This window comes from Channa argus, chromosome 13 (assembly GCF_033026475.1).
Source record: "Channa argus isolate prfri chromosome 13, Channa argus male v1.0, whole genome shotgun sequence".
NCBI lineage: Eukaryota > Metazoa > Chordata > Actinopteri > Anabantiformes > Channidae > Channa > Channa argus.
Window position 1 is genome coordinate 3,842,382 of NC_090209.1, and position 23,311 is coordinate 3,865,692.

The 23,311-nt window shown below is 39.8% G+C and overlaps 4 protein-coding genes across 4 annotated transcripts; 2 read left to right on the top strand and 2 right to left on the bottom strand.

Annotated features, from left to right (window-relative positions):
- Window positions 1-102: 102 nt before the first annotated feature.
- gdi1 (GDP dissociation inhibitor 1) lies at window positions 103-7,678 on the bottom strand. The gene is made up of 11 exons (XM_067526386.1): window positions 7,375-7,678; window positions 6,049-6,156; window positions 5,757-5,856; window positions 5,395-5,529; window positions 5,085-5,283; window positions 4,738-4,869; window positions 4,531-4,630; window positions 4,230-4,401; window positions 3,160-3,304; window positions 2,987-3,041; window positions 103-2,621 (listed from the first exon to the last, which is right to left on the bottom strand). The coding sequence occupies exons 1-11, from the start codon at window positions 7,417-7,419 to the stop codon at window positions 2,469-2,471; spliced, it is 1,344 nt and encodes a 447-aa protein (XP_067382487.1). The 5' UTR covers window positions 7,420-7,678; the 3' UTR covers window positions 103-2,468.
- A 1,917-nt stretch (window positions 7,679-9,595) lies between these two features.
- On the top strand, window positions 9,596-13,878 carry LOC137139322 (V-type proton ATPase subunit S1-like). Its single transcript, XM_067526385.1, has 10 exons — window positions 9,596-9,765; window positions 10,572-10,692; window positions 11,077-11,151; window positions 11,235-11,428; window positions 11,518-11,555; window positions 11,687-11,772; window positions 11,912-12,138; window positions 12,284-12,319; window positions 12,507-12,750; window positions 12,853-13,878. Exons 1-10 carry the CDS (start codon window positions 9,644-9,646, stop codon window positions 13,063-13,065), a joined length of 1,356 nt encoding a protein of 451 aa, XP_067382486.1. The 5' UTR covers window positions 9,596-9,643; the 3' UTR covers window positions 13,066-13,878.
- A 360-nt stretch (window positions 13,879-14,238) lies between these two features.
- LOC137140156 (ciliary microtubule-associated protein 3-like) lies at window positions 14,239-16,516 on the top strand. Its single transcript, XM_067528305.1, has 5 exons — window positions 14,239-14,470; window positions 14,618-14,716; window positions 14,901-15,034; window positions 15,114-15,231; window positions 16,052-16,516. The coding sequence occupies exons 1-5, from the start codon at window positions 14,327-14,329 to the stop codon at window positions 16,115-16,117; spliced, it is 561 nt and encodes a 186-aa protein (XP_067384406.1). The 5' UTR covers window positions 14,239-14,326; the 3' UTR covers window positions 16,118-16,516.
- A 1,046-nt stretch (window positions 16,517-17,562) lies between these two features.
- Window positions 17,563-22,224, bottom strand: taf8 (TAF8 RNA polymerase II, TATA box binding protein (TBP)-associated factor). The gene is made up of 8 exons (XM_067528304.1): window positions 22,054-22,224; window positions 21,344-21,503; window positions 20,593-20,691; window positions 20,440-20,502; window positions 20,227-20,351; window positions 19,937-20,084; window positions 19,682-19,824; window positions 17,563-17,989 (listed from the first exon to the last, which is right to left on the bottom strand). Exons 1-8 carry the CDS (start codon window positions 22,099-22,101, stop codon window positions 17,849-17,851), a joined length of 927 nt encoding a protein of 308 aa, XP_067384405.1. The 5' UTR covers window positions 22,102-22,224; the 3' UTR covers window positions 17,563-17,848.
- Between the last annotated feature and the right edge of the window lie 1,087 nt (window positions 22,225-23,311).

Below are 23,311 nucleotides of genomic sequence, written 5' to 3' on the forward strand. Positions count from 1 at the left end.
GTTTTCAGAGGCCAAACTGGATGGAATTAAAAAAGACCAACCACAAATGAGGCTTTAGTTTGTAATAAACAAAAAGTAAGAATAGTATTCGTAGCTGAGGAAGGGGCAGGGGAGGGTGGGGCGCTGGGCTTTAACGAATAAACATTATTCCAGTTTTTTATCCAATAACATGTTGCCAGGATGAAGACCACACAATGTTGTGAATACACAGCTGTACAGATTTCAGCTCTGTGTGAGACTTGCTGTTATCCTTCAGTCAAAGCACGTGTCTTAAGAATGCTAATCGTCATATTCAATCATGATGCAACACTGGAATGATCAGTATGTAAGGTAAACATAACACATGAAACAGCAGTTAACAAACAAAAACAGGTGATTTTGATGTGCGTCACATTTAAAAACCCATTCTATCATTGGAACATAAACTAATAGCATAGCATATTCAGCATTTTGACGTAACCTTTCCCACAGCACGTCAGTGAAATTTAAATAAATAGAGCATAACAATAAGACACGTCAACACCCCAAACATGCTATAACTTTGTTTAGAGTTGTTAAGGAATTGGTCTCTGTGGATAAAGTGAAACTAACATGCTCCAATGTTCTAACAGAAACGATCACAGCAGTTTGTTTTGGAAGAGTAACGAGCCAAGCTACAGATCAGTCTAGCTCTATGTGAGTGTGCACTGCAGATCCGAAATAGCCTCCACTCCAGGTGTACGAACACAATTCTGATATGATGGGAAACAATATCCCCTTTTGTTGTTTTAAGACAGATCTGCAGCGCAACATTAACTCTACTGAACAGAACATTGCCAGCAAGTTTTGCCATCAGCATCACCATTTTGGCACAAGACTTGATCTGCCTCAAACTGTTAGTTCAAACAAAGCGTTACATTTTGGGGTCCAAACATGTGAATTAGACCATAAATTAAGGCTACAACCAAATAAAAGTGTCATTCATGTTGGGGCGGCACTGTGGCGTCACGCTTTTGCAATGCTACAACGTCCTTTCAAGTCATGGGAAAATTCCAGTTTCTCCTTCAATTGAACACAATTTTCCATAGGACTCACTATAGGGAACCTATCTCTGTGACATGCACAACAGTTGAAACAACCAAAAAAAAACAATCTGGTGCTTTCACTATGAGCTGAAATTTCAGTCTTCACCCTCTTTTCACCCGAAAGTGAACCTTTTCAATTCCTCAAGTCCAAAGCCTTCTCTTACATAGACTTTATCGCCACGTCACACTTCCACACATCTCATTTAGCAGTTTGCCATTCTGCGCTCGTTAACTTAATCTACAGCTTCCAGAAATACTTGAAAGAAAGACAAATCCTCTCTCTGCCTCTTCAGCTCCTGGCCCTGGCTTTTCTTTTTTTTTTTTTTTTAACTTTAACTAGAAGACCACAGTTCAACCTCAGTTCTGTAAACTTCATAACTTCAGCCAGTAAAATCTGCACCAAATTTATAGAAATAAAACTCTTCAATAATTTAAAATGTTAGAAAGTAAACTATTCAAATTCAAAAATGTCATCACACAACAGAGATTAATGAAGGAACAGTTTTCCATGGGAGAGACAGTTAATAGCCACTGGTTAGCTTGCCTGCTAGCACAGGGAACACAACAGCATTGCAAAGTGAGCACTATCAGTTGACAGAACAGCCCATTTATATGTACCTTTGAATCACTTATTATTATTTTTTTTTTTGCCCAACAGTTTTTGCCAAAAGGAGCATCTATTGAAGTAACACAGGTAAAAGACCAAGTAAGAGAAACGTGAAAGCAGGGTTGACAGGAGCAATGCGTGGAATGGTCCAGCCTTCATACCGCAGTGTAATTTGAGTCTATGTACAATACTACTGTGTGTAAAAGATGCATGCATGTCAACTGGAGATGACCCTTTCAGAGGATTCTACACTAAGCCATTACAGATCTGTCATGTCAGCGCTCACAAGTCAGACCCCTCCACCATCAAACTTCCATCCACCCCAACCTCTGATATGAGGAGAAAGACATTACAGAAAGAGTGAAATGCTTTGAAAATCAGCAACAACAAGTAATAAATTCACCTCTAATGATAATAGTTAAGACATGATTATGCAGTAAGTTCTACAATGGAATGAAAGACCGTATCAACCCTGCTTTTCAGTGACAGAGATAGGGAGTGTGAGTATTTGAGCAGAGTGTATGTGCGTGAGCATTTATGCGTTAACGTGTATCGAGAGATAGAGAGAGAGAAAGAGACGGAGAGAGACGCAAGGAAAAGGAGGCAAATGGCTCTTAGGGCAGGCAGAGTCCAGAAAGACACCTGCTCCTACGCACCCACACTTCCAATGTGTCCCCCACCCACTGTTTTTTAATGCACTACTTAGGCAGCCATGGCCCTTTTCCCCCGGCCCCCCTTCCACATCTTTCACCCCTTTTTGCCCTGTCTCCTCTTCCGGCCCCGCCCCTCTCTACCGCTCACTGCTCATCCTCCCCAAACACATCATTCTGTTTGCGCTTCATGTTCTCAAAGTCAAAGTCGCTCCCGGTCGTACGTTTGTAGATGTCCTTGATGTCATTGCAAGTGGTCTCAAAGTGAGTGGTGGCATCGTAGGACCTTGAGGCGAAGATCTGGAAGATAAAATAGCAAGACTGAGACCCATACCCATACTCTGAGGTTGAAAAGTTGGGTTGTTCAAGTGTATTCTCAGGAGACATTAAGCATCTGTTGCTAATGTCATGACAACACATTCAATACCTGTCAAGATGATTGAACCATAAAATTTAGTCAGGAGAGCACACACACTGTTAGGATTCATTATCTGGGAAAAATTAATGTCGTGAACTATTGGGGGCCCCCCAGAGTCAATTGCCAAAAGAAAATTGCTGTCCATTGAGGCACAATAGAACAGTGGAAAAGAGCCTCGTATAAGTTTATTTTTCCATGGGGACATTACTTTTTGGAGTTACAATGCCATTGACAGAGTAAGTCTTACCTGGCTCTCAGTACCATCATCTGTTGGCTCATAAAGATCACTAATAGCCACAAACCTGTCAAAAGAAAAAACCTTCATTACTTAAACTTAAACCGAAAAATGAATCACAAGGTTTCCTGTATATCATGCATTATGTAAAAGTGTAAATCTGTATCACAAGACCACGAACTGACTTTTGGTCAATGGGCTCCAGCAGCTCCAGGGCCGGTTCTATCTCAGCCTCAGGCTCACTGGTTTCCACTGTGGTGCTGACGATAGCAATGTACTTCCCTTGGGCTGCCACGTTGTGAGCATAGGAGATCATGCATACGTAGATGTCTGAAGAATTGAAAATTATAAGGGTTATGGCGAGAATGAAGTCCAAAGCATAACGCATTTACATTAATTCAATCATTTTCTAATTCTAGACCACTTATGTGCACCGCCAACAATATGTATCCTGAAAATGTTTGTATTATCATTTGATGGTTGTTTTGATGAGCATGACACCGAGTCAACTTTAAAGACCTAGTGAAATACCATGGTCACTTCTCCTGCACTGATTCCCTAAGCATAACAGCCAATCAGAGTGGTCTCCTTCAATGATGCCAACGGGGGTCAGACTAGCACTGACAGTGCAGGACACACTGTCTAGGCTAACAGAAGCTCACCTGTCAACCTGACACAATTTTATCTGATTTTATCATTCACAGAGCTGTGTTTACAGCAAACCAATAAATGCAAGTTCAATATCTCTACCCATTTCTACTTGGCTCTTTACTAACTTTCTTTAACCTATTAGCTCTTAAAAGCTCCAGTGTCTTCATCTGGTAATTGCCTGTGTTAATTGTGGCTCGGCGCTGGGATGGTATTGTAATGTACAATGATTTATTTAAAGCTTATTTGCTAGAAACAGCTGCCTCCCGCATTTGGTTACACATAGGAGAGCTGCAAAATCAAAAGATACTAAAATGTTTGGTAGAGCTGAGGACTGCAGAATGACAATGCTTGTCAGTCACTATTGAACATTTTATGCTCAAAGAGACTATTTCATAAATGACTAATGCCTAATTTTGATAGAGGCAAGCAAAATTCACGTTTCTCTGAAAGAGTGTTATACGCATCACCACGTTTGATCCTGTAAGTCAGTGCCATGTCCCCAGGGCTTATAATCAAAAAGCTTTCATTAAACAGAGAGGCCATCTTCATTAACAACCCTATTGCGCCAATGTCTAAGAAATAGTTTTATGATATTGATCCTCACCTGAGTTGCGGTTAACCTGATTCTGAGGAATGATGATCTGGCAGGAATTGGAATCATTAGTGTTCTTGATAGGGTGGCTGAGGATACAGATCACACGGATCACCTGGCCTGCCTTACGGACACGGTCAGGGATGTAGCTGGGGTCACAGATGAGCTGCTTACAACGAGCCACCTGCAGCAGGGAGGAATAAAAGCCTTAACGTGAGCAGTGTAATTCTCTCAGGGTGAATGAACTTGCTGTGTTCCCACTCTATAGGTTTTGGTGTAGATTTGCATTACACCATACAATAAATCAGCGTACCTCGCCCTCAGACTTCACTCCAATGACATGGCCATCTTCCATCACAATCTCATCCACTGGTTTGTTCAGCATGTAGGTTCCTCCATAGATTGCACTCAACCTAAGACAAAAAGCAAGTGTGGCTTGTTAAACCATAGATTGTTTCCTATTCCAGTCATTATATAATTCAATCATGATAGTATCATATCATCAAACTTATTAAAATACCTGGCAAATCCCTGGGGGAGCTCTCCCAGACCATAAAGTGGGTAGAGGTAGGGGCTCTTCCCGTACCGTGCCAGTGATTCACTGTACAGTTTGATGCGATTGATAGTCTCCAAACAGGGAACATCAAGATAGCTGACAAAAGGCAAATACATAAAGCTTAATCCTGGTCTACATTAATAACTACAAAAACAAAAAATTCAATAATCCTAGTCAATTATGAATGGACATCAGGAGGTCAGCAACTACATGAACTCCTCAATCCACCATCATTAGAGTCATTCTTAAGTACATGTTAACTTTTGTGATTAAATGCACTATAACATCATAGTGTCTACGGTTGGTCTTACTCATCTGTCCTGTAGAGGGCCAGGGCGTGGCCAGTGAAATCAATAACGTCCTGACCAAGGTCAAACTTCTTGTAAACATCCCGCATCGTTGTAGTTTTGGGGTCCACGCCTTCAAAAGTCTTGGGATCATTCTCATCAAAGTTAGCCACGAAGACTAGGAACTTCCGGAACCTTCGCTTCTCGAACATACCCATCAGATCTGGAAGTTCAATCAAAGGTTTCCTGTTGATATGGCCCCTGGAACTTGTGATTAAAATACCACCTGAACTTGACTCATAAAGCTATGATGATACATATTTAAGCAGCTTACTTGAAGCTAGTGCCTCAGTCTCAGTGGATGGCACCTTGTAGATCTTTCCTCCTTTGTAAACAAAGCTTCCCTCCACAACTTTAAAGTCAAGGTACCGTGTAACTTCTGTGTATAGCAGCATCTTCACAAGCTGCCCTGCAAACACAGACAAACATCTGTTACATCCATTTTAACGGTCTTTACAGTAAACCATACTTGGTTAATTGTATCAAAATAAAAAAAGCACTTCACATAAGAAATCTGATCCTTTAATTCATTATTGCTGAATCTTATCACTAATTATAATTATGTAGTAATTGTCACCTAGTATAATGATTATACGTTTTGTGTGTTTTTATAGTAGCAAATAAATTGAGACTGACCATTGGCCATGAGAAACTTTGGGATGAGGTCAACATTCCAGTCTCTTCCTCTGCCCATTGACTCAGGCGGGCTATCTTGGAGATTGAATCGCTTATACAGCTGTGGCCGAGGACAACAAAAGAAAAACATCAACAACATCCTGTGAGCCTAAACCCAACAAAGCTCAGAGAATCTGAGGTATTACAGAAGAAAGGCATTAAAAGAGCAGCTGATGGAACTGGGAGTAAAATGAGATGCATCGGGGGACATAAAAAATATGGATTGATTTTATAGCTCCCAGGAGCCCTTTACCTCCTCCAGCGGGGTGATGGAGGAGCTCTCCCCACCATAGTATGGGTTCCTGTCCATGTGCAGAACCTTCTTCCCATTCACAGACATAATCCCGGACAGAATGCATTCCTGCATAAAACAAGATTTAGGAGCTAAATTTAATCCCATAGAAACATAATATCAATTTAAAAGTAAAAAAATATATAAAATAAGTAAAAAATGACACAAAATAGAATGGGCTTCCAATAGATAGGAAGCCTCTCAGGACATGGTCAGTATGCAGTAAAATTTCAGACACCAATAAACTCCATCCTTTTAAATCATGGTTTTGTGCAGTTGAATGAACATCTCTCCAAAAGACTTTTTAAAAACTGGATCCTTATCAATTTCAGAGAGGAGATTTTCTTCCAGAACTTTTGACTTAAGACTGCCTTTATTTTAGTTAGTGTACCTAAGTAACTGGGTATAATTGTTTTTCATTATTATTGTTTTTTTTCTCTCTGATGTTTAAATTAATTTGTCCACCCCATTTACATTAGTGAGAGGGGTGTTAGACTGTTATACTTCACTAGTGTTAGCTGGGTGTACCTAATAATCTGGAAACTGAGTGTGTATGCGAGTTGGGAGGTTTTGACAGGAGGCTGCAGGGGAGGACAATATGAGCTGCGCGCGCATGCGCACCCGGCTTGTTTCATGTATTAACTGTCATAATAATAAGAAGAAGAATAATGATAACAATAACAGCAATATTAGTGAGTATTCTCGGGAAGGTTATTGAAATACATCATAACATAGAATTAATTACGATTATATCGTTGACAAACAACGATCCTTGGTAAAGACTTTTAATGCCCGATGAAACCTCGATTAATATCACAGCGTGTGTGTGTCAGTCATATTGTGTCGCATTGGGTGTAATAGGTTAAAAGAACTGCGGCGAGAGTGGCAGCAGTAAAAGGCTCAGTCATTGAATAAAGCCCGTGCTCAGGCCTGCGCCAACGTCGGGATGGAGGCCTGTCTATGCACAGAGGACCATGACACACAGTGGGGTTACGCCTAAAAGATGTAACTGGCTGCAACACAACAGAGAGCCACCTGTGCCGAGGAGAGAACAACTCCTGGAACACGATCATGTCCAAGCAGGTCGACTATTATTTAATTTTCTTGTTTTTCTAAAACGCATTTCTTTCCCTAATTTTCTCATATCCCAAGTGCACAGGGATACAGGAGGCTTTCACTTCTGGGCTCAGGGGGAGGACAGCGGGCCCATAACCTGGCTAAAATGACCATATTACACAATTAGCGTGTATCGCTTCTCTCCAGAGGAAGTTGGGCCTGAATACTTACTGTGAGTCCGGTGCCCAGAACGATCACATCATATTCCTCATCCATGTTGTATCACCGCCTCTCCCGTCTCGCCCTCTTTTTGCCTTGAGAAATGAGGAGCACTGAAGATAGAAATGCCAGTCAGTCCAAAACCGGGAAATTTGGCTTCCGTTGTCTGCCCGTGTGCTTCAAATGGCTCGTTATAATTTCAGTATAACCTGTTAATAATTAGACATTCATAACCAGTGAATATGCTGTCTACACTGTCACCGGCGAGGACGACCAAAGATGGCCCTGATTGTGGAGCGCTCCAGAACAATGTTAATGCGCGCCAGGAAATAGTGCGCATCCTCCTTCGCTCTTCCTCTGTTGTCACACAATGGACTCAACCTGGAAAGATGTCTGTAAACTGAAACCCCGCTCTCTGCTCTCTCTATCGAGCGGTTATGTAGACGCCACATTTTCGTTTTGAGTTTGGCTTAGAGTTTTATATTATTTGCCTTTTGGAATATATTTTGACCACGTCTCTGTCGGTCTCTATTTCCTTTTCGATCCTTCCTTTCCAGTCGTAGGCGCAGCGTTGCGTGGATGCAGGCAGTTATATCCCTCCGCCAGCCCAGCTGTGTGGATGGGAGTTGCTTTCAATGACTGTACAGCACAGTAAATATGATTCAAAAGTACCACAATAAATCGTGTTTTTTGCTCTTTTGTTTCAACTTTTTAGTTTAAACCACCATATGTGGATGTGAATTGAGAACCGGTAAAAAGCCAAAATGTAAGTGTGTCAGCACCATGGACAGTTGCCAGGTGTACCTGTCATTCATTGACAGCTCATTAAGCTGCAGTATACACATCACATGTCTGTTTATGACACACATTCCGTGTTATTACAGTCACTGTTGTTGGTAGCACTTTCCGACAAAGCTTGTTTTTCCACAACAGTCCAAAAGATCAATGACTGCCGGCTTGTCCCTTCAGGGGTCACCACAGCGGAACGTGTTCCGCACGTTGATTTGGCATGAGTTTTTACACTGGTGGCCTTTTCTACCTCAGCCCTCCCATTTTATCCGAGCTTGGGACTGGCCCATGGTGGGTGGCCCACCAGGAACCTTCTGTATCCCAACCCATTGCTCTGCTACTGAGCCACCAGGCCCCCTTCTCTTATTTTTTCCACAGCAGTCCAAATCTCAAAAGTCTTACAAAATATTTTAAAATACTCTGGTAATATTGTGTGTGTTCCTTGGTGTCATAGAACAATGTCATGTTTAATAACCATTTTATATGTTTTGTAGGGAGAGGGGTGGGCAACAGTGGCTCAGTTTGTAGAGTGGCCGCCTACTAATCGCAGGGTCGGTGGCTTGCGCCCCGTTCTTCCCAATCACATGTCAAAGTGTCCCTGGCCATACACCGAACCCCCATCCCCAGCCGTGCGGTGCTGTTCCCATGCCCAGCCTTGGGGGCTTTGGCAAATCAACATGCGAATAGAATGATCCACTGAACTCAACCCTGAACTCACAGGATAAGCCGAAAGGACAAAAATATTTAAAAACTGTAGAGTAAGTCGATCGTAAAAGCCAAGAAAATGGCTCAAGTAACAAGCAAGGCTGGATCACCAGCAGGGATATGCAGACAACTGCCCAGGTGCCTCAGACCCTCACGTCTCCCAAAGCCTCAGTTCACTCCATATCATTTGGGTCTGTATAATATATATATATTTTTTGATTAATTCAAAAATTAACAGAAATGTACACTATTAAAGTAGAGCATCAATGTATGGAATGTGAAAAACTAACCATCACTATTCTCAAGCACAACATATTTATAGTTCTGGTTTAGTCCTGCCAACATACAAATATGTTGGTAAAATCAATGGGCAACTGTTTGATAACTGAATGTTTGTTACATACTGGTCACTTCAAGCAACATTAGCTTCTCCAATTCTTTTCAGTCATTCCATCCACCCATGAGCTTATTATGCATATCCAAAAAAAAAAAAAAAACCTTGAACACGAATAATGTATTTTTAAATTATTTGCTATTGAAACTAATTAAACTACCATTAAAGAATAGAGTTCACCCTTAAAACGCAGTACTTGAGTAAATGTACTACTGGTACTACTGAAAGATTTCCAAGGTAAACGTGAGTAAACCTACAGCCTGTGGAGATGAGGGCAGGGTAGGGCAGAGATGGGGGGGACACGCTGAGTGAAGGGAGCAGGAAGGACGCAGCACATGACTGTCAGCTGGTTCGCGTCACGTGAACAGAGCTTTGCGGAAAGACTGAACGAAAATGGCAGGAACGAGCTGCTCGAGTAAAATGCGACCATTGACTTTTACTGCTCTTTTCTTTGCCCTTTTCACGACGGGAAGCTCGACGGCTCACGTGCCACTTCTGTTATGGTCCAGTGAAAGGTAACATTTAATTTGAACTGTTTTATTTGTCAAAACGGAGCCTTTCATGCTAATGCTTGAAGCTAACGCAAACCATGTTTGTACTTTAACGTTAACGTTTAGTGGCCTACCTGGCTGAGCGTAGTCTAAAGTCTGAAAACAACTTATACGACGTTTGTTTTTCAGAAAAATGACGTTTTTGTTATTTTCTTTGGTGGAGGAGGGCGGGAGGTTAAGCGAGGTCATAGGAACAACGTTTTCGCACAACTAAAATGTTGTGTATTGTAATGGCAAGTATTTTATGTAAAAGGAACTGAATGCTGTGGTAAGACTTCTTGATTTGCATTATCCTCCCAAACACATGTCTTTGCTGTTAGGTGTTAAGTTTTTCTATTATCTACAGCTGTCATTGCAAATCTGTTGGCAATAGAGGTGCATGATGCACATAAACAGTAAGAAAGTTATAAATGTAAAAAATGTAGTGTTGACGGAGGCCACCTGGCTGGCTATTGAGGATATTAGACATTTGGTTACTGGAACGCTGAATGATAAATGAAAGACGATACCACAGAGATACCTCAGTGTCATTTGTTTACACAATTCATTTGACATTTGTCTGTCTTGAGATAAACAGAAATGTTATTTTCATTGCAGCAACACACTGGTTAATAAATACATTTACTGTTGACATGTTTTGAGTCAGTTATGCACTTTTGCAGGACCAATGAAGGGTTTTGAGATGTAAGATTGTTAAGGAAGGTGCTAAAGCAGCTAAGAAAAACTGCATCACAATTTCATTTCTTTTCTTCCCCACCCCCCATGTCCAGATTACCACCACTGGCTTCACCTGCAGCCGGTCACATTACATCCAACGACCAGTTGGCTGCCTACCTCACGTCTGTCTTTAGCTCTGGCTCAGACACCGTGCTGCTCTTTCTGCAGGACAAGGTCAGTCTGTGAGCCTTGAAATAAACCGCTCTGTCTATAAACTGACTGAAGATAACGGTGAAAAGTGTTGAGGAATATTCAGCTGAAAGTATTTTACATTCTTACAAATTTATCATCATATTCATCTATTTTAAAAAAAAATGTTCTGGGCTATTTAAGTTGTGTAAAACAGGGCAGTTTTGAGTCATGTGCAGTTGCAGTCCCTCATGATACTGTGTAACAATGAGCTCTGGCATTACTTCCCATTTTACAGTTGGTTGGTTAGTTGTCCACTGTATTGTCATAAACATTACATAATCAATGGTAATTATTTTAACTTTCATAATGCAAATGTGAATATGTATATTAATATAGGTGAAATATTGTATTGTTGATTGTATACAGTTAAGCAAAGAAGACTTCACAGTTTTTGGTGGGGTGTTTGGAAACAAGCAGGATAGTGCCTTTCATAACCTTGAGGTAGGTTTTTATAATTCAACGTCACTCTTAGGTAAAGATCCTTTTTGTCAGACTTATAAAACAGATTATTTTCTCCACTTCAGGCTGCACTGCAGTCTTCCTCCTCCTCAGTGACACTTTCAGCCTTAGAGTGGTTGGGCTCCTCTGCTATCCTGGCTCTGCTGCAGGAAAAGCTTGGTGTGTCACCTCTGCTGGTAGACCCAGAGACGCTCTCACATTTGAGCATTGACGCGTCTGTCAACAATCTACTGCTCATCAGTCTTCCTTATTGTAATAGGTGAGATGGGTTTCTTGCAGTAAGTAAATAAAGGAAATGACTTTTCACACATCGTGGAGAAAATGAAACTTTTTAAAATTGTTTTATAGCTTGCACAAATCCTGCAAGGAAGTCTTACATGGCAATGGTAAGTTTATAATTATAGCCTTAATTCCCAATGTAAAATGATTTTTTTGTCAGCGTATGGTTGAAAGTATAATGTATACCACCAGTGTTTCCACCAGCTTTTGCAATGTGTAACTTTTGTTTTGCTTTCAGATGAGGTTATTGGGAAAGTCCTGAGTACCGTAAAAGCCAAAAATGTCCCATATATTGCGATCTACACAGGACTCCAGCCATCAAGAGTAAGCTCTTCTAACTAACACACATAAAAATTGATGTCATTTATCTCGTTTCAGCTTTTTAGTTTTATTGTAAAATGTTATTAATTTAAAAAAAGACATACAGCATTGTAATACAATTCATGTTTATTTATCCCTGCAGGTGATTTCAGACATGTCTGAGTCTAACCAGCCTGCAGGCCGGTCCTTGCTCCAAGCAGTTGTATCTGATGTCCCACCTCCTATCATGTTTAGTGTGTCCGGCAATCCTTGCATAATGCTTTGGGCAAAGAATCTCAATGTCAGTGTCTCTGGCACTTCGTCATGGACTGACCTCGGTACACAGACACCTACCCTGACTGGGTCCCAGTGTAATGTTTCTAACTCAGTGTGAGTGAGCCTTTCATTATTTAACAAAAATGTCCAGCACATGAGCAGTTTTTAGTTTTTGCTTATTGGCAAAACGGTTTTCATTTTGTATCAGTTTTAGGAACTAAGTTGTCCTTAATGGATTCTGCTTCTTTTCTCACTTTAGGCTCGTCCTCAATTATGCCTCAGGTTTTACACTAAGGTAAGACAGTAATTAGCTTAAAAGGAATAGTTGCACATTTGAGGAACATAGACCTATTCCGTTTATACTCTCTGATAGCCATCTTTTAAATGTTACTTTTTCTTATATTAAATATTTAAATCCTGCATGTGGGTGGAATTTATTAAATTAACCCATAAATACTAACAATTTCTTTGTTGATTTTCAGTTTTTTTATGAGTCAACAGTTCTATCCTGGGTCTGCACGGAACTGGTTCACACTAGACTTAGTGCAGCTTCAATCTGGGGGGCAAACTGCGTCTTTTATTGGAAGCCGGGGCATTTATGCCCCTGTAGAGTATTCTTTCCACTGCCAGTCTGTCAGCAGCTTCCAAGAGCCTCTGCTAGTGCAAAACGCTACCAGCACCAGCCAAAACACATCCCAGTGGATGCTCAATTTTGTCGACTTCCAGGTACAACTATAGTTCTAAATTTTCCATTTTACATCATTCATTCTGTTCTTTAATGAATGTCTTGTATATGTTTCCTCTTTTTTTTCTATTTTTTAATTATAGATCCAGGGCTTCAATTTAAAGAACGGAACAAACTTCTCCTATGCCAGTGACTGTTCAGGCTTCTTCACCGCAGGGATTTGGATGGGCTTAGTGACCACATTTATCATGCTGTTAATTCTTGTGTATGGTCTGCACATGATCACGCATCTAACTACCATGGATCGATTTGATGACCCCAAAGGTCCAATGATTTCAGTGCCTCAGATGGATTAAAGAAGTCCCAACATAAACACACACACGTCTCCATCTTTCAGTGTCTCCTAGTAGAAATTGTGGATCTTGGAGAGTCATTCCTTGCCATGTGTCTTCTGGATCTTTTTCTTTTCTAAAGATGATTGCCAGGCATATTGCCTTTTCTTCTAATATTTTTTTTCCAGAATCCCTTCAGACCTGTTATTTGTTTTTGTTTTTTGGATACTATTATTTTGCAAGACACATTCTATTTGATTTCTCAACAAGTGCCAAAACATATGCACAGATATTGAAATGTTCAGTGTGTGTGTGTGTGCCAAAAGATGCTGTTGTGCCACTGTCGGTGAGACAGTTGGTTTCCTTAAAATAATTTGCACTCCTACCACAGGATGTCTTGTTTGCCAACATGAATGTGATCACTGGATGCTGTAGGACCGTTTCAGACCTCAGTTCTCACTTTAGTTCTCCAACTGAACTGTAAATCTGTAGACTAGTGGTAATGAAACAAGTGCCTGTACATAAAATTCAATGGTTTGTTAAATGCTTAAAATACTGCTCTTTTAGAACTGCCTTAAAGAAGTATGCTAATACTTCAGTTTAGGTTTTGCTTTGTCAGTTTTTCGTGCTTAAATCAGTGCAAATCCATGTTTTATTGATTCTTAATTTATTTATATAAAAAGACTTCCTTTGCTTAACTTACCTTTGAAAGATAACCTCTGCAACAGGTTCGTTGCACAAATGTAATGTCAGTGCCTGGGTTCAGCTTTGTCAATCTTTGGGATGTGCAGTTTGTCTGTATTATAAAATAAAGATATCTATGAATTTTAATGTGAATGTATAGATTTATAGTTGTGGTTTTTTTATTTAATCAAATAAGTTGCAGGTTCTTTAACTGGTTCATTAATTCGGTGACAAAAATTTGAAAAAATGCCCACAAATATTATTACCGATTGATTTAGGAGATTTTATCACGCAAAATGTTGAAAAGCCAGAGCTCGGTCTGTCATTCCCACATTTCATATCCTTTATCGAAAAATGATAGTGTGTTGTTATAGTTATCCCTTGTAGATAAATCTGCTGTCCTTCATATTGATCAAACATTCCAGCTTTACGTGATTTGACATTTCATTGCAAAGCTGGGTCAGTAGTAACAAGAAAGTGAGTTGCACGGCAACTGTTGCCATCGTTACAGGTCCAAACACTACGACGGTCCACGGGAAACGCAAACGTGTGTTCTTAGCGTAACTTCTCGTCCACAGGTTATTCACTTGTTTTCTATAAAATGTCAGCAGCACCGGTTAAGCGAGTACATTTTGGCAGCTGTCAGGAGAGGAAAGTTTTCCCTCTTCATTACGCACCAGATCGCTTGGGAAACGAAATGTTACGGCAGGAAGCTCATCTCGGCCCTGGCTGCTATAACCACGAGGTGCATAGAATTAAACTTTGTTTGCGGAGTTATTCATACTACCGTAAGCCTTTAATATAGAAATTGCGTTTCAATTCACTGACCGTTTAGTTTAGCATGGAAAGTTTAAACGTTCTGTGATAAAAGTTATTTCCATTTCCTTCACAGTTTGGCACCATGCTTTATAATTTAGAGAAGACACCAGTGAGCAAGAAAGGATATGGTCTGTCTGCCAGGACTGCAGCACGTTTCCCACCTTGTAGCACGGTAACAAATTTACCCAGGAGTTATTTAGCAACAATGTACTGAAAAGGCACAAGTAATTCTTTTCATAAGCCTAAAGGTGCACATGAAGCTCGGTTTATTCATCCACTTAAAACTAAAATGTTTTATTAAAATGTTAATAGAAAGTTGAATTAAAAAAGGTTTCCTTATATATCTCCATCTCCAGACTGTGACCCCTTCCCCACTGCAGTACCAGAAGGATCAAAGCCAGTCCACAGTCCCCCCTCCCAACAAAACACCTTTCAGCTCAACCACACAGAGGTTTAAAAGCCAGTCAGTTACAACTGAGAACAGTCCAGGGTGAGATAGGCTTTCACACACACACACAGTTCCAATGTAACCTTGCTTAACTAAGCTGACATGTGTTATTTGGATGCAGCCCGGCGACCTACAATCATGATGTGGTGACAAACAGGAAAGTGAACTGGCCCATGTGCTTTGGGAGGCCAGACTGGTCCCAACTGCCTCAGCAGGAGAAGAAGGCACTCAGGGTGATGGTGGGTAAAGCAAATGGTTTTTATTGGTATTATTTTGTTTTGCCATATTGCTGCTGCAAGTAATTTAATGAAAATGGCAAAAAAACAAAACAAAAACAAAGAGACAGTGGGCATCCTTATCATTTTCTCAGGAGTTTCTAGTTTTAATGAAACTTGCTTTGTCTGGATGGATTAACATCACCTTTCAGGTACAAAGGTGCTATTAAAGTGCAGACTATTTATTTAGCTAGTACTGCGTTTCCTATCTCAATAATATTAATGGTGTAATATCTGGAGAGTCATTTAACTTCCGAAAGGATGAACACTTTTTGAATGAGGTTATTAAATTCTTGGTCTTTAATAATTCTTGGTCCATTGTCCCTGATTATGATTGAATGAATTGTAATTTCTCTTAATTGTTGGGTTAGTGAAATACTAAGAAGAGACTGATTTGATAGAAAGACTGATGGAGGTGGGAAAAGCATGAATAACCTCCACGTGTCATTAAGTCTGTAATGTTTCATATTTAGTTTTATTATTTCCAGTAGATTGCCAGGTTTTTGTGTTATTGGAAGTGTCTGAGTGTGCAGTTTTGGGGTTGATAACAGTATTGAAGTCTTCTGCATTTACAATGTTTGTTGAATCACATAGTAGTGAAAAGAAATGTGGCAAAAAGATGGATCATCATTCCGGGGACGAAAGATGTTTGAATGAAAATAGAAGTGTGAATGTTGTCTGGTAAATTGCTACTTTAATGAAATAATAATAAAGCTTCCTTTTGCGTCAATGAAAGATGAGTTTTGGGGAAATATATCTAATGGTCTTGTTTTTTTGCTTTCAGCTTAACAGTGAAAAGGATTTCCTGAAATACAGAAGCAGAGTGGCCTATCTGAGTTTGTATTATTAATCCTTGTTTTATGTTCACTTTTTGGACCCTTTGCCAACGTTCGAGTGAAACTGACCCAGGACAATTTGAGTGTTTTGAAGACACTACAAAATTAAAAAAAAAATACATAAAATTCCTTAACATACATTGTCTTTATCTCAACCACAGACACTGTAAATAATATTTGTGATTAATGTTCGCAGCTACTAAATCACATTTAACAATGAAAGTGTAAATCACTTTTTGTGACAGTTACAATTTGTCTAAGAAAATATGCTATAATTAAGACTTTGGTTACATAAATGTAAAAACAAAAATGAAATGATACAATTCAATGGAATTTGTAGTTATTTAAGCTTCTTATTTTGAACTGATATATCAAAAATATGTGACACATGTACATGATATAGTATAAAGTAAATACTGAATATATCAGCCATTCATGTGGGTCCTGGGACCATCCTTATACTATATATTAGGGGGATTCAGTCACTGGAGATAAAAACCATTCAGTTTAGTCATTTGGCCAGTTGGATGTAAATGTTCTGCACTTATATAGCACTTTTCTACCTATTGGCACTCAAAGCACTTTACACTGCTTCTTATTCACCCATTCACACTCACAATCACACACACACACCGATGGGGGAGCTACTATGCAGCTGGCCAACGCTCACCGGGAGCAACTAAGTTGGGGTTCAGTGTTTTGCTCAAGGCCACTTCGACATGTGACGGGAGGAGCCGGGGATTGAACCAACAACTGTGAGATTGGTGGACAACGGCTCTTATCAACTTTATTCAATTCACACCTGCAAAGGTGTGTACGTACCTTCCTGTGCCCCAGTCGCCCTCTGAGTGGATTATACTCCTCCAGCGGTACAATGGGGAGTTTCTTATGCTGCATCCTCAAATTCATTCCCATATTCAGAATTTGTTTCATTATTATCGTCATGCTCTAAAACATCCTATTCTTCCCCTCCATTACCTGTCTCACTGGCTGCCAAATGTAGCTCTAAGGCCCTCTGAGCAGTGTACCTTTTGCTAATCTTGCTGGTGGATTGTTGATGACTTTAATTATACACTGCAATCAAGAGCTAGGAGTTTCCCACACAACCTACACAACGTGGGAAAAGCAGTGCAGAGGCCTTCTCAGTACTTGGATTGCAACATTTTAGCAATGTGCGCCTGTCTGCTGTGCTGTGTGTTGAGAGAGATTAAACGACAGAGAGAGAGGAGAGAAAGCGACTTTGTCTGTATGTGGGTCATATTGACCCAAACATCATATGACGGACATAAGTGTGTGGGGGTATTATAGTGTATGAAATCTATTATATGTTAGAAATTCTTCACTGAAAATAAGCTAAGGACAAAGTCCATAGGCTATTAACTATAGTGGACTGAATACCAGCTTGAGACATAACTTTTATGTTGCGAACTACAGCCAAAAAAAGCTGTATATCCAAGTATAAAAAAAGAAACTTAATTTTCTTTATTTACAAAATGAGAGGATTACTGTCTTTGTATATTACACTAGACTGCTGCTTACAAAAAGTAAGTGCTTGCTGGAAAAAAAAAAAAAGACAGTTAACAAGAGAAAAACTTTATCCTCAATAGAAGTTAGTCATGACTGGTTCCAGCAGTGAGGAAAAAGCTGCTGGTCTGCTCCTCTGTGAGGAGGAATCACTGACTGGGCTGCTGAAAGCACCGAGCACTGTGGCAAATGTCAGTCAGTTGAATTAGGTGGGCCCCTACTCATTTCTTCCTCCTCACTTTGGGTTTCTTGACTGGCCGAAGGTAGGGGTTGTCAATCATGTTGTCATCACTGGACTTGCTGGAAGAAACACCACTACTGGGAGGAAGCATGGAGTTCTCTTTGTCGGCTCCTGGATCATCCTGAAGGAGGGAGGCAAAGATGAAAGTGAGCCATCCTAAACTCTACCATGTCCCCAGCTCATGTTTACAATTGACAAGAAATATCCATATTTAATGTCAAACGTTAGATGAGTAAATTGATACCAGTCTGATAGCTGCGCATTAAATATGGAGGAAGCTATTCTGTAAAAAATAAAAAATAAAAATCAATGTCCCTACCAACACCTTTAAACCTTTTTGGCTTTTTAAGCGGATGTATGGTAAATAATAATAAACTAGCCATGAAAATATTAACCATTAAATTGAGAATAAAAGTAAGTGTTAGTTGCATGCATTATGTGTTATTGAGCTTCAGCAAATCAGAGTGGTATCATTACTCTCATTTAAAAATGGAGCCAAAAAGCCTTTTATCCAGCATTCTGCAATCATTCATCTGTCTGACCTCCTCCTTCCATACACTCCAACACGCTCTCTTAGGTCAGCAGATCCCTCACTTAGTTGTCCCTAAGACGATGAGGAAGCTTCGGGGTGAACGTGCTTTATCAGTTGCTGCACTAAAATTGTGGAACGAGTTGCCAACTGACTTCCTGTTTTTGAATCTTCCCTTAAAAACGCATTACTTCTTGGCATTAAACGCAGTTTGAGATGATGGGTTTTACTGTGTTTTAATGTTTGACTTGTGTGTGTGTGTATATATATATATATAAAAATATAAAATTCTTTTATGTGTTTTATTTGTCTTCATGTCTGTGTACAGCACTTTGGCCAACTGTGCTTTATAAATAAAGGATTGGATTAATCTCAAAAGTACTCATTTAAATTAAAATTCAACAGCATCTTAAAGACAACAAAAATAGGTATAAATATATAACAACTGTTCCGATCGGGTACAACTTTTAATTTGAAAGGCAAAATGGAGGATTTCAGATTTAAATAATATATAAAAACTATCAGAGCAAAGTGTAATTTCACGCAGTCCATAAGCACTACTTAGTATCCCATATAGAATATAAAACAGCCATAATATTACTATTATGCTGGAAATTGAGACCTGAATTCTCTACGGAAGCTACCTGTAGGAACCTGTGATGTGTAATTCTTTCTCTGCATCTGTGTGTTGCTGTACTCAAGAGTATCACACTATCAAGCAAGGTCAACTAATCCAAACATTAGCGACACTTCAAAGAAACTCTTACTACACCAAAATGTTATTTCACTAACAATTAAGTGATTCTTTCAATGGACAGACTAATAGCGTCAGCACTAGGATGGTCATACACTCCTTAAGTAACATTCTAATAATCCTTAAGTAACTCTGTCCTCATACTTAAATGGAATTATAAAAAACTCCCCCCTAAAAAATTATTTATTAAGGAAAATGTTAAGAGGGTCAGATGACTTTGTTTAGGTGGCAGAGTATCTTTTTACATCTGAAATAGCAGACATGTTATAAAAAGCAGCAATTACGCTTTCTTTAAAAATCATACATTTTCCATGTTTGCCATAGAAGTTTGTTACTAGTACTATTTTCATATGTGATGCCTGCTTTACATTTTTCAGTTTCATCGTTTGAGATTCATTACGATATGTAAAATTAATATGTTTGAATATCTGTAATCTCTTCATTTCAAGTATTTTTAGGGTTCTGGAACTGACAGAGAAACGCTGATGGTGTGACCGGTCTGACTGTAGGCTCCGGCCATGAAAACTTACGGTGATGATGTTTCCTGCTGTGTTCTCGCTGTCTGTCTGTTCATCCTGCTCGGAAGAATCTGTCTCCTCCAGCGTCTGCAGTTCCAGTTCAGAGGGCAGGAGGGCGCTGAGATATGGGATAGTGCTCGGCCGTGCTGCGATTACTGAGCATACATTCATGGCAGTTATGACCCATGTAAATACAACATGCTTCAAGCAGCATATCAGACATTCAATATTATGGCCAATCTTTGAAACACAGGCAGAATCACTCACATGGGAAGGCAGTGATATCGTCTTTGAAGAGACTTTGAGTTTCTCCCGTCTTGGCCATGAAGCGTGTCAGCGCACGCTCCACATCTCTCCTCTGAGTGGCTGCCTTCTCTCTCACCAACTGGTATTCTGACACAGGCTCTCTGAACGTCTGCAGTAAGAAATACACTTTACTGGGTTAAGACACTGTATTGTTGAAACTGAAGGGTCTCCATGTTACAACTTCTTATCTTTTAAAAATGAAATTAGATTTTATTTTCGTTGACGAGATCTCTAAGATGATTCCCACTCACAGGTGTTTTGATGTAGGTGTGAGGGTCAGGGAACTCTGGGAAGTGGCTCGGGATGTGAGCTGGATGTGTACGCTTCTGTCCGGCTGACAGCGCTTTGGGAGTCACGGGAGGGTTTGTCACTGGAGCTGAAATTCGTAAAATCAAAACCTGTCAAATCTGAAATTAAAAAAATGACAGTTTGTCTCTATGTTCACGAGGACATTTATTACTCACGGGCAGTTATCACCATCCTCTGTGATCTTTTTGCGTAAATAGGCAGCGTGTCAACACTGAAACCTGCAATTACACAAACAGATTCAATTACATTGTTGACATTGATGCTAGCGAAGTGTAATCTATCCAATCGGTGTCTCACCCAGGGCTTACCCATTTCAATGAGTGTGATCACTGTGTCTGACAGGGTTGGGATGCTTCTGGCTGTGTGTTCACAATATGCTTTGGCACAGCGACCAATTTCAGTTATATCTTTAAAAAAAAAAATTGAAAAAAAGCACTGAGATGAACAACATGATGCAACTTGTCCGACTTTTTCCTCAATTAGAAAAAGATTCCTGGAGGGGAAGATATCTAAAATTCAGGTGAAGTATCAGTCCTGTCTTTCCTACACTGTGTCTGACTGTCTTTTGTTGAACATACAGTAGGATACAACTTAATGTCTTAATCTCTGAGCCAATCTTGTTTATAATATTGTTTTGCCAGATAGGGGAACTTGCCACTTGTTAGCAGCAGCAACAATGATGAATGAGCTTTGTCTACAGACTGCAAAACTTAAACAGAGAAGCCGTCTGGCTAAGATTCAGCCAGTGACCTTCCAGCGAATCGCTCTGTCATTGTTGTGCTCTTTCAAAAATTATGACGCATTCTTTATTTATACATTCATACACTTTTGCCTCCTCCTTTTATATTTATACCACACATTTTCCCATAATGTGGTCCATTAGCCACGTAAAATATGTACAAAACTATTACTATTGCTACTATTACCTTGTACGATATTAAGAGTACTGGAGAAAGGTCGTGTGATACATTTTAATTTTGATATTCATAAGTATTCGAATAGGCAGCTCTGAGAAAAGATTTATGTGGCATAACTTCAGTGCAAAGGACTCATACATACAGCTTTGCATCATCTCCGTGAGGGTCTCTACCGCTGCCTTCTCTGCGCTCTCAAAGCCACACTCGGTCAAGAGGGCACTCACAACCACCTGCAGGGTGCGACGCCGGGCAAGGTGGTAGTTCTCCGCTGGGCTGGAAGCTGCTTTACCTCCGGTCGTGCGCTGAAATAAACACGCCCAATAATAGACACAGTGGGTGAGAAGACATAGGACGGTGGCTCATCACAGCATAGAAGAACAAAAATGAATCTGGTATTGATTTTCTCAGTTTGTCTACTAGTCGTTGGATCGAAAAATGTCAGCTTCTTGATAATCGCTGTCAGTTGACAAAGCTGACTGACACTGTGAGACAGAGATTTCTGAAAAACGGAATGATTATTCTCTGCCTCACACTGTTAGCAGGCAAAGTTTGGCACTGTGTGCACATGCACCTTAACACTACTGTTATTACAAGAAATTAAACGAGCTATCCATTCAATGGCATTTTCAGGCAAATTAAACATATAAAAGATGATCATACTGACCTCGATTTCTATAACTAAGAACAAGAGGTTCATAGTGGATTCAGTAACAGTGTCCCTGACTAAGTTCATGTTTGTAAAGGTATTTGAGCAGCTTTTAACCTCAAGTCTAACTGCTAGGTTAGCGTTAGCTAAAGCCCGCACACCTGCCTGTATCTTTCCCATGACAGAGTAGAAAGCCCTTCTCTTACCCCTCCCGAATTCAGGGAACCTCCCGACGCCACTGTAGGATCCGCCATCAGTAAATATTTGAAGTCCGCTGCTTAAATTGATTTATCGTGACAAAACTTTACATTCAGTTTTTTAGCCCCGTTGGTAAACACGGTGCTAATACATGACGTTACTTCCGTGTTCCGACCGGATGTTGAAATCAACACTCTACATTTACTTCCGCCCTCTAGTGTTAATATGTAAATTTGAACCTGCTACATTTTCACCGAATCATTTCCGTTTGAAATGGAGTTTTTTGTTAGATAAAGTCTTGTTGGAGCAGGAGCTAGGAGCGACTGGTTTAATAGTTTGCATGTACTGCTGTTAGTGACAGCTGAGCATCCTCAGATTGTAGCTATGAAATACAATTGACTGGCTGAGAACCCTTCACTTTGAACGGTGAACACTTTCTTCTTTTTGTTCAGAGTTTTCCCCCAAAACTCAAAAACATCAGACATTTGCTCAAGTACTGAAAGACCACCTTTGCTGGTGGAAGTAAGAGTGTCCACACAAACCGAGTCTCATAATTCCTTTATTTTATCTAGCTAAATTATTATTTTTTTTAATCGGAAGTAGGCTATATTGTTCTTTGAATTCTTTTATTCATAACTCTCTCACACACACACAATGCATATCCATTTGTTTCCTTGTATGTTAATGTTCCTGTTGTTGAAAGACTATCAGTTTATTTGATGATGCTTTATGTGACCCTCAGCTGAGCTTTGGACTGCAGTTTTGGCTGAAGCAGTGTCTGTAGCCTATGTACAATTTAGTAGTCACATACCTCTGCAGTGGAAAGCGGGATTAGTTAATGTGACCAAACAATAAATTATTAGGTGAAAATATCACCTAGGGTAAAAATTGATTATTTTGTATTGCTCATTTCATCACCCCTTACACTCTAGTATCCTGGTTCCCCTTGTGGATACAACCATGAGTCAATAATAAATTGACCAAGCAGTAGAAAATGAATCAACTTATAGTTTAACTCACTCTTTAAATAGTACCTAGTTCAGCTTGTCTTTTGTGAGGGTCTGCTGTTGTTTTCTAGTTTACTTCATGTAAACTGACCCTCTTGAATTTTGCACTGTTGATCAAAGTATTTCCAAGATGTAACGACGAGAGTATTATGATGAAAGTGACAGGCATTTTGCACTATTTTCTAGAATTATATAGGCCAAACAATAAATTGAGTACAGTATGCTTTTCTCTTATTAGAAATTTAAAATAAATTCTAAA